This window comes from Phaseolus vulgaris, chromosome 8 (assembly GCF_051622355.1).
Source record: "Phaseolus vulgaris cultivar YP4 chromosome 8, ASM5162235v1, whole genome shotgun sequence".
Classification (NCBI taxonomy): domain Eukaryota; kingdom Viridiplantae; phylum Streptophyta; class Magnoliopsida; order Fabales; family Fabaceae; genus Phaseolus; species Phaseolus vulgaris.
The window spans coordinates 15,827,212-15,839,299 of record NC_143505.1 but is presented as its reverse complement, the minus strand read 5'-3'; the positions used below and the strand labels follow the sequence as shown (position 1 = coordinate 15,839,299).

The 12,088-nt window shown below is 31.4% G+C and overlaps 1 protein-coding gene across 1 annotated transcript; it reads right to left on the bottom strand.

Annotated features, from left to right (window-relative positions):
- Nucleotides 1-2,850: 2,850 nt before the first annotated feature.
- On the bottom strand, nt 2,851-3,402 carry LOC137824648 (uncharacterized). The gene has a single exon (XM_068630313.1). It carries the CDS (start codon nt 3,400-3,402, stop codon nt 2,851-2,853), a length of 552 nt encoding a protein of 183 aa, XP_068486414.1.
- Nucleotides 3,403-12,088: the final 8,686 nt, after the last annotated feature.

Sequence of the window (12,088 nt, the reverse complement as noted above, 5' to 3'; positions counted from 1 at the left end):
AAGATTACTAAAAATCAAACTGTTTGTAATGCTAGGACATTTTTTTGTTGATTTTTCGTTGTACAATTTACTAGATCAGGCATTAGACCGTCTACTACTGGCGCTAAAAGGTGGCATTACAACATTTTTTTACTTTAGGTGACACTTTAAGCCATAGTTATAAAAATGTTAATACTTCAAGTCATGGTTATCTACATGTGGCCTTAGGGATCTAATAAAAACTAGAAATAAAATATAATCCAATTTTGTGGGAACATTTTTTTCTTCTTCTATTTCTTGTTAAAAAAGGGATGCACTCAACATACAATACATTGTGTCTCCCTCTTCCTCGCGTTCTTCCTGCTTTCTTTGTCACTGTCTTACGTTCTTCCTCACCGTCTTTCCTCACTATTTTCATTCTTGTCTCGCATTCCTATATCGCGTTCTGCCTCACTTCTCACCTGGACAACATTGGGCGTTCTCTTTCTGGACAACACTGAACTTAGCTTTGGTAATTTCGTCCCTCATCTATCTCGCTCTTTGATCTATGTAATTTAGGGTTTTTTTTGTTAGGTTTGTTTGAATCAATTTTGTTATATTGTTTGAATGGTTTCATTACTTTAATTTCAGTATTTTGAATTGATTTTTTTCCCCGTGCAAGGACACTTTCTCTTCAGGAACCAAATGGTTTTGGAGTGTTTGGGGTTTCAAAGGTTTTAGGGTTTTGAGTGTTTGGAAGTCTTTGGCCTCACAACATCGATGAAAACTTCATATTCAACTCTGGTGCTCAACGCGTCGTTGCTGCTAAGGGCATTGGTTTGGTGCTTAATTTGTCACTGCTATAAATGTTTTATTATTACAAATTGACAACATTTTTTCATATTTATGTCTTCATTTAGTATTTCATTTTATGAGTTCAATGTTAAAATAGACACAAATAAGAAAAAAAACACGAGGACCTACTCAATATTTAGGATTACTTGGAAGATCTACTCAAGAGCGTCCAAAAGTTATCTTGGATATTGATGGAGAAGCAATTGGTCCCACTGACAAGATTGTAAATGGCTTAAGTTATTTCTTTGGCACGATAACTAGGAATTCTTACTTTTGTCCCTTGACTAACACAAATTTCAAAGTTTTGCTCAATGATAAAGATAACAAGGCTCTATGAAAAATAAACTTATATTGTTTTAATCATAAAATATTTATGAAAATACAATAATTCTTATGCTCTTTTTCTAGGAAAAGTTCATTATTAGTGATAAAGGGGAGAAAACGACATTTATTCGCATAAATGATGCCTGTAGAGACTACAAGAGTTTTATCGAGAAAATACACTTTTTAAAGTACTCAATATTGAAGGATCGCCTCAAACATCATCCATTATTCATTTATGAAGATTATTTCAAACAATTGATGAAATATTAGAACACAAGCACTATCAAGGTTAGATTATTTAATGTCTTATTACTTTAAAATTGAATTATTATCTACCTTCAATGTTATTCTCTCTTATTACAATATAAACCATTAGTGAGCATAATGTTGCAAATAGGGCGAAACAAAAGTACATTCATCACATATGACCAACCAATTTTACTAGAATTCATGCTGAATTAGTAAGATACTTCTAATTATGTCTCCATATTTTAAATCAATACAAAAAATCTTATTAACTTTTTGTTATTTTTTTTCAATATGTAACTATTGCAGTGTGCCAAAAAAAAAGTAGGAGAAAAATTTACCCAAGCTGAAATGTTTATTACAACTCGTCAACGTCGAGAAGGCCGAAGAAGGGAGTAAATGGATAAAGAAACATAAAGTATTATTGTAAGTTTACTAATATTTATGAAGTACATATAAATCTATTATGTTTAATAATTAAAATTCATTCTCTTTTATTAGACTAAGCTTCAAGGTTCTATTGAAAACTCAAGTGAATATGTGGAACAAGCATTTCAATCAATATTTGGAAAAGAAAAACCTAGAAGAATATGTTGTTATGGAAGGACTATGACACCATCAACATTTAAAGAAAAAGGAAGAAATTGCTGCTATATGAAAAAAACATGCAAATAAAGTGAATGGCATGACAAAGAAAATTGAAGATCCAGAGGCAACGATAAAATTTGTGATAAAGCAGCAAAATCCAAATTAAGAGGAGGATGACATAAGTAATATGATGAAACGTGTTTTAAATAAACAAAGTAGTGGGGTGGGGCTACATTTAGTGCAAATGACAGCCAACCTATTTGCCTCATCATGAGTTTCTTTGAAAGCAACTAACAATTCATCATAATTGCCAGACTCCATAGAGAAGTCATTAACCGAATCAGATATTGATCCTTCATCTTTCATCATGAAACACATATTTGTTTCTTCACTTTCGGTTGAGGAGCTTCTTGTTGAAGAAACTTCATTTTCTTCCCAAGAGATATAGGCTCTTCTACCCTTACTTCTTTCAACCTTCTTGCTGGCTGTTTTTTCTTTTGTTTGGTTGTTTGGACAATCAATCTTTATGTGACCTGTTTTACCACAACCAAAACAGGTATAGTTAGAAGAATTAGATTCATTCGGTTTAGGATACCTCCTTTTTTGTTGAGTCCTATCTTTGCCTTTCTTCTTTAGAAATCTGTTGAACCTTTTTGTAAGTAGACTTAATGTTTCATCATGTTCAACATTCTCTGCTTCCTCACTGCTATCATTATGTATACTTGTTTTCAGTGCAAGTCCTTTAGTTTTTCTCTCCACTGTCTCTTTCTCTTTAAGCCTTTTGAGCTCTAGCTCATACTCCATTAATTTTCCAAACAGTGAAGCAATGGACAGCTTGGACAAATCTTCACTTTCTGATATAGCAGTCACTTTGGGTTGTCAGCTCCTATCAAGACACTTTAGCACCTTTATATTGAGCTCTTCTTTGTCAAACACTTTTCCAAGTCCACTAAGATGGTTTACAATGTGGGTAAACCTTTTTTGTACATCAACAATGTTTTCTTCAGGTTGCAGCCTGAAAAGTTTATATTCTTGAATGAGTGAGTGTTTTCTTGATCTCTTCACATCATCCGTGCCTTCATGAGTTACTTCCAAAACTTTCCACATTTCCTTAGCAGAATTGCACTGAGATATTATGAAGAATTCATCCATTGTCAATGCAGAAGTTATGACGTTCTTAGCTACTAGGTCATATTGAGCCTTTTTCTTTTCACTCTCATTCCATTCAAATCTTGGTTTCACCACTGTTTCATCTTTGACAACCTCCATTGGCACAAAAGGTCCATGGACCACAACCTCCCAAATACACGAGTCAATAGATTCCATGAAAATTTTCATTCTTATTTTCCAGAATGCATAATTCATCCCACTAAACATAGGGGATCTATTTATAGACGAACCCTCGACAAAAAGCACTTTAAACTCAGACATATTGCACACAAACTTGAGTAGAATACAAGTCCTGACTCTTGATACCAATTGCTGGGTTCAATAGTGTCAAAGCTCAAGAGGGGGGGGGGGGGGGGGGGGGTAAATTGAGCTTTTAAAATTTTCAAACAGATTTAGTCTTTTGTCAAAACAGAGTAAAAGATTCAATTTAAATTGGAAAGAACAAATTTATTTTTCTGTTTACTTTAACAAAACAGTATTTCAATTATAACATTTCCAGGTATTGAAAGAATTGATCAGCACGAAATGTATCACATTAATATGCACAAATGTAGAATAGAGAATTGAAACAAGATACAATCTTTGAATATTAAACTTCACATATGAAAGAATCGTGACAATTGATGTATTTGATTTTCACAGACCTACACACTTCAATTATCACCAAATTAGACACACTGATTACAACAATAAATTCATATTGATTTTCCAGAAAACAAGAACAGTAAGAACACACCCAGAAAGAACAAATTCAATTTTAATTGAACAAATTTATTTTCTATCAGATCAACACGTGAAACAGTAAATGAGTGTAGAGATTAAGGAAGATTGAACACTACAAGATTATACTGGTTCACTCAAATGAGCTACATCCAGTCTCACCTTTTCCAAGGTGAAATTCACTAAGAAACAGTATAAAACACTTACACAACCTAATGTTCTTGAACCCTACAAGAACAAGAAACACCTAGCTGAAAAACCCTATTTTAGCACACCCAACTCTTCAAGAGACTCTATCAAGAAGAGTGTTACAACCACAATTACAAAGCATAAAATGATTACACCTGGAAGGAGAAAGCAGAATTATGACTAGACCAGTAGAATAGATTGCAAAAACTAGTGACAGCACCACCAACCAAGCTTAGAACAAAACAAGAACAAGCACACCTTTTTCTTTTGAAACAATGCTTTCAAGAACACGTGCTAATACTCTAAAAACTCTCAATCTCTGTTTTAAACTCGTTTTCTCAACCCAACTTTTCGTGAGTTATGACTCTCTTTATATAGGAAATTATTTATAACAGACTTAAAAAAAGAAGTTTAAAAAGTTGTTATAAAAAGAACAGATTGAAATTATAATGAATAGATTTATTTTCAAAAAGACAAAGAGAGTTTTTTAAACAAATGCAACTCAGTCATTTTGATAGCATAAAAGGTTGAGCCAAGATACTTGGTGCACAAAACAAAGTTATGAAAAAACTTTTAAAGAACTAGACATCAGTTTAAAAAAGAATCTATTCATTTGAGAAATAACAGATTCATTTTTTGTGCAGTAAAGCATATTTTGGAAAAACATTTTAGAAAACATTGTTCTTGATCTTATCACCTTGGTAAGGGTTAAAAGGTGGGTCACGATGCAAAAACCTCACTTTAAACACACTCTAACCTATATACAAGACTACCCAATTACAAATACAATCTTCAAAGCAAAACACACACTTGGCCACATCAAACACATTGACTTGAAGGAGCCACATGCATCCTCAACAATCTCCCCCTGCTTGATGGAGACAAATCCCCATAGCTCTGTTGTTTTAAACAGAGATCAACACCTGTTCTGCACTCAATACCAAAATACAAAAGCTGAAAGTGAACATATCATAAAACTGATTTAAGGCCAGAGTGTAACTCCCTGTATCACTGCAGCTTATCAAGTTTGCATCACCTAGCATTATGAGCTATTTTTCTCCCCCTTTAGATTCATCAAACAACATTGAAGCATATAGATATATAAAACCAGATAATAGCTAAATATAACCGTTTAGGAATGAAAAATACAGATTGTTCAACTGAATTAACATAAGCATAAGATAAGCATACAAAATATATCACTTCTACTTGTAGTACATTTCTGCCAACTGCTCTTGAATTCCTTTAATCTGATGGTCAAGATGCTGGAATTTGTCTTGTGTTGCCTCAAAGTAGGTCTTTTGATCATCTAATAGAACATCAAGACGATGCAGAACCTGTCTTTCAAACATAGACATTGGTTCAACCCTGTATTCTGGAGCTTGATAGACAACAAGAGCATTGTAGTTAGTTGCAGCAAAATCTTCATTCATTGATGATGGTGCTGGTGAATCTACTTTATGTTCTATAGATGGAGATCTCATTCTTTGACTCATAGAAGGGGATTCCATTCTGTGTGATGAGTGAGGAACTTCATAGCAAGATTGTTCTGCTGTATCTTCTTCTATATACACTGCATCATCTCCCTTTTCATTGTTGAGATTTGAGCCCCCATGTTCCTCTCTGTGAGTCCTGCTCTTGTGAAACACACAACTGTTTTCCATTTTGTGAAAACCCATTTTGATGAGTGTGGAATTGTCAATCTCACTCACAGCTTTGATAGTCTCGTTCCTCTCATTAGTAGTATCAACACCAAAGTGATCAATTAATTTTGATACAAGAATAGCATAAGGAAATCTGTAGTTAGCTAACCTGTTTGATTTCAACATATGTTCCATTATGTTGTATACCCAGTTAACTTTTATAAGATTCATAATACAGTAAAGGAGGATTAGATCTTCCTCATGCAGAACAACATGGTTAATGCCTATGGGAATAAGTTGTCATGCAATAATATAGGCAATTAATCTTGGAGTTAAATTCAGATTACCTGCATGGAACCTGTTAACACTTTGAGTTGGATTCCTCACACAGCTTCTGTAGTATTGGATTTTATTAAACTCTTGAATTTCATTTGTGTTTCCTTTTCCAACCTCCAATCCAAAGTACTTGATTCCAGGCACTGAGTTCCACACATCATTTGAGATTTTAATCTTAATACCTTTCACATATGACACAAGGTTCTTCCCATGCAGTGTCAAGTTGGTGTAGAAGACCTTCACGAGGTCGGGATACACATTCCCAGTCATCTCTAGAAACTGCTTCAGTTTTTTATGCTTCAGTGCATATCTGGTTTCAGTCAGTTTTTCAGGTTTTAGCCAGGTGAACTCCAAACCTTGGGTATGTTGATCTTTTCGACTCATCTCCAGCGAACCAATTTTCCAGAACCCCTTGAGAGTTGTTATGCTTCTCCTGGTTCTTCTTTTTCTGACGTGAGAATGATGCCATTTTTGAAACTTCTTCAAATCTGCACATTAATCAACTTGAAAGCAAATTAGTGTAGAGTTAAAGACACACAACAACAAACAAGAAAAAGAACAGAGTTACCTTACCAGGTTCAAGCAAGTAGTGAATGATGAGGATTAACAAGGCTAGAAACAGGTTTATATAGAAAAACAATAGTGTTTTGATCAAGCAATTAATAGCAGAGATATGTGAAGATTTGATTCCCTGTGCATGTGCAAAATATCTTTGAAAAGGAGCAAAAAATACTTTTGAAGTCACGGTTCACACATCAAACATCCAATTGTGTAATCAATGCATCAAATCAATTACAATATCAAGACAAAAACCGTGAAAGATCTGTTGGTTAATACCCACAATGTCAGTCAAAAGTCAAGAAACAAATATTAATGTTTCAATTTCCTAGTCATAAATGCACACCAGTATTTTTCTGTTTACTTTAACAAAACAGTATTTCAATTATAACATTTCTAGGTATTGAGAGAATTGATCAGCACAAATGTATCACATTAATATGTGCAGATGCAAAACAGAGAATTGAAACAAGATACAATCTTTGAATATTAAACTTCACAAATGAAATAATCGTGACAATTGATGTATTTGATTTTCACAGACCTACACACTTCAATTATCACCAAATTAGACACATTTATTACAAAAATATATTCATATTGATTTTCCAGAAAACAAGAACAGTATGAACACACCCAGAAAGAACAAATTCAATTTTAATTGAACAAATTTATTTTTTGTCAGATTAACACATGAAATAGTAAATGAGTGCAAAGATTAAGGAAGATTGAACACCACAAGATTATACCGGTTCACTTAAATGAGCTACATCCAGTCTCACCTTTTCCAAGGTGAAATCCACTAAGAAACAGTACAAAACACTTACACAACCTAATGTTCTTGAACCCTACAAGAACAAGGAACACCTAGCTGAAAAACCCTATTTTAGCACACCCAACTCTTCAAGAGACTCTATCAAGAAGAGTGTTACAACCACAATTACAAAGAATAGAATGATGAAATGAATACACCTGGAAGGAGAAAGCAAAATTCTGACTAGACCAATAGAACAGATTGCAAAAACCAGTGACAACACCTCCAACAAGGCTTAGAACAAAACAAGAACAAGCACACCTTTTTCTTTTGAAAAAACTCTTTCAAGAACACGTGTTAATACTCTGAAAACTCTCAATCTCTGTTTTAAACTCATTTTCTCAACCCAAGTTTTAGTGAGTTATGACTCTCTTTATATAGGAAATGATTTATAACAGATTTTCAAAAAAAAAGTTTAAAAAGTTGTTATAAAAAGAACATATTGAAATTATAATGAATAGATTTATTTTTTAAAAAAGACAAAGAGAGTTTTTTAAACAAATGCAACTCAGTCGTTTTGATAGCATAAAAAACTGAGCCAAGATACTTGGTGCACAAAACAAAGTTATAAAAAAACTTTTAAAGAACAAGGCATCAATTTAAAAAAGAATATATTCATTTGAGAAATAACAGATTCATTTTCTGTGCAGTAAAGCATATTTTGGAAAAACATGAGAAAAACATTTTAGAAAACGTTGTGCTTGATCTTATCACATTGATAAGGGTTAAGAGGTGGGTCACAATGCAAAAATCTCACTTTAAACACACTCTAACCTATATACAAGACTACCCAATTACAAATACAATCTTCAAAGCAAAGCACACACTCTGCCAAATCAAACACATTGACTTGAAGGAACCACATCCATCTTCAACAATATAAACACATAGATAATAGATTATATTGGAATTTCAATCATGTTATTAAGTTTAGTTATATGGAATGGAATATGTGATACTCTTGATGTTGTGTTGTAAACACAAATGACTCTTTTGGCAAGTATACCGTGTGAGAAGTAATAAATTGTCTCTAAGGACGGATATCAAACCGACAATGAACATTTATTTAAAATCCTAATAGTACCATTCACAAAGTATAAGAATATGTACAATAATTTGATTTGATTTGATATTGAAAATAATTTACATGAAAATTAAATAAAAACAAAGTAAATGAGTAAAATAATTCAATAAAGAAAATTGGAAATGAGGTTAATCATTCTCACTCGTCTGTAGTTTAAAACATATAACATTCCATTTTCATTGACATTGATGGATGATAAGTGTCATATTTCAGTACTATTTCATATTAAAATACAGATACTTATGAATATTTATTGATAAAATAATTATAATTTAACCCCTAATTTATGAATTTAAATCTTTTGACATATTTTGTGATTATAATATGAATAAAAACGATTCATTCCCAAATTTGTGTTAATTCAAGGATTCTAGGGGAAAATGGAGATGAAAGTGCTAAAGGAGAATATACAATATAAAAAGGGAAAGCCGGAACGCTCCAACACTCGTCCAAACTCGTCTAAGCCAGAAGACTTTCAGAGGAACTCGCCCAAGCGAGTCCAATCTCGCCCAAACGAGACCACTGAAGAGAGGTTGGACCCCAATCCCAATTTTCTCAATTGAATCAACAACTATTTACTTTGCGTTATTTACATTCTTGCAATCATACACAACAAACATCCTCCAAACTTTTACTTATTGTCTTCTATTTAGTGAATTTTATACTTGATAATTCAACTGTTCCTTGTGGGTTCGGTATCCGCCTTAGGGATAAATTATTGTTTCTGACACGGTACACCTTTCGTAAATTAGTCATCAATGCACATATAAAAATCATTCATATTAATTCCTTGCATACAAAATTATTAAGAGAGTCTCCTAAATATCGATTCCTCGCATATTTATAAAAAATATTTATCATTACATACAAATGTTATAAAGAAATTAACATTTCAAATATATTCCTAACATTCAAATATCTTAAGCATTATCATTTAAGTCAGATTCTTAGAAGTACATTCCAGACAAATCTAAGGATAACAATCATGAATAATTTCAAGCTTTGAGAATAAAATGATAATACCAATCATCAATCAAGAACTGAATATTATAGATAAATATCACTTCAATACATAAGAGTTTGAACATATTACTCTTAATCTCAAAGGGAAGAATTAGCCACTCATGGTGGTTATTACAAGCATGAACAACAAGAAAAGAAGATCCAAAGCGTTTTTCCTTGACGACTGCCTCCTTTAGGGTTTCCTTCATTTGGTTCCTCCCAATAATCCCAATGAAGTTTAGGGTTATGACTCACACCTTCTATTTAACCTAATTGGGTTTGGACTAAATGAAATATTTATTCATAATATATTCTTTTGTTTCATCTCTTCTTAAATTCATGAAAATAACACAAAATTGAGAACAAATCATTTTTATTCATTAAATATTACTAAATTTTGACATTTATCAAACACATACATGCAATTGTCTAGTGTTACATGAAAATTTAATGGATTTAATTAAGGCATGCTATTGATTAATTAAAAAACATTTATTTATAAAATTATATTTTGGAAGTTTCTATATTTATTTTGTTTCAATTAGACTTAATTAGTATATATTTTTGTATTTTTTTTGCAACTTGAGGCAATAAAGACTATGAAGACAATCTTGAAGAAGAATGAACTTATTGATATGTAGTAAAAAAAGGTACATTATGTTTTTTTTTTTTTAACTAAGTTTGTAGTTTTAATTTTGAAGACTTGATCTTTATCATTATACTTGAAGACAATTTTTTTGATTATGTAGTTTGAACACATCATTAAAATATGTGAGATTTCTTGTTGGTTCACTACTATTTCTATACACATTATCCTTCAATACTTATTTTTTCCATCTTGAATTATTGTACGAGTAACTATGAAGCTCAGACACGCTTTATGATCTTCGCTTTCACGCTTCGTACACGTGCCTGACTGCGGCTGATATGTGTATGACACTGTGTCGAACACATTTAGCTGGGCTGGACACGACCCAGTTTGTGGACAAGTCAAAGGACAATTTTGAGTGTTGGAGTGGAAGAAGGAGGAAGACGAACGAAAAAGGAAGAAGGAGAACGTAAAAGGAAGAAGGAGAACGAAGAAGGAGAAGAAAGAAGAAGATGAATAAGGAAGCATTGTGAGAAAGAATTCACGGAAAAAAAGGTAAATAAATGAAATATTTTATTTGAAGATGTAGTTATTTTAAATTGGTCAATACACAATTTCATTATTTTCAACTCAAAAAGTGTGATCTTATATTTTTATTTTACTTTATTTTAAATTACAAACATAAAGTTATTTTTTATAATTTTAATTAATTTTTTATTAAAGATTAATATTTTAAAATAATATCAAACTTTTACTTAAAAAAATAAAATATTAAAAATAATATTTTTTTATAATAATCATATTAAAATAAAAAAAAATAAAAAAAAATTTTAAATAAATAACAATAATTTATATTTAATTATAGGGTTTTAAATAACCTTAAATAAATATAACTAGTTATTGATAAATATTGTTAAGATTATATAAATATAACCAATTACTGATAAATATTTTTATAATCATGTAAATATACCACTTAAAGATAAATATTTGTATGATTATGTAAATACAACTAGTTAATGATAAAGATTTTGATGGTTATGTTAAATATTTTATGATTATATAAATATAATCACTTAATGATAAATATTTATGGTTATGTAAATATAACGACTTAATGATAAATATTTAATGATTATGTAAATATAACCACTTAAAGATAAATATGTGTGTGATTATATAAATATAACTAGTTAATGTAAGACTGGGTGTTTGTATACTTTTCTTCTTCTACTTTGTAAAACCCAAGTATATTCTATTTTTTTCACTTTGAACATTGTAATTTTGTGTGTTGGTGTAAGGCAGTTTCAGAAATTCTGAGAGTTGTGGTGTTGCCAAGGAGTGGTGTTTGTTCTTGAAGGGTTCACACTCTTGGTGTGTGTTTTGTAATCTAGGTTTGATTGCATAGTGAATTCTCAATGGTTAGCTGAGAACTGGATGTAGCTATTGGTTAAGAGTGAACCAGTATAAACCTCTATCTCTATCCCTTCTCTTATATATTGTTTTAATCATTGTTCTTTCTCTGCTAGTATAAACAACTTGTTGTTTCGAGAAAACAACCAATTGAATTTTTGTAAAGAACATTAAAACTGAACTTTTATCCAATTGAACAGAAAATCAATTGGTTGATTTTTTTAGAAATTTTCATTCTACTCTCACAAGTCCACCCCCACCCCCTCTTGTTTAGGCCAGTAATTCTAACAACTTGGACAAGCATGTTCTTCTTCTTGTTGTGAAAGAAATTAGCGTACCTACTCTTTCATACATTCTCTTAAAAGAAATAATATGACATCTAAAAGGGCAAAGGATCTAGTATTTGTCTGTTGTAATCTTCACCTTCTCTTAAGAAATTCCTCAAAAGACAAAAAAGAGAAAACTAAATTGTGGGATATTGCAAGAGATGGTTTTTCATTTGATAACAATGAACTTCTTGAGATTGCTAGTTTATCTATTGATGAAACAGAATTAGAAATTGTATTTTTCAATGAGGATGAACAAATATAATATTCAAA

Coding starts and splice junctions, on each gene's coding strand:
- LOC137824648 (XM_068630313.1), bottom strand. CDS start 3,402: ATGTCTGAGTTTAAAGTGCTTTTTGTCGAGGGTTCGTCTATAAATAGA.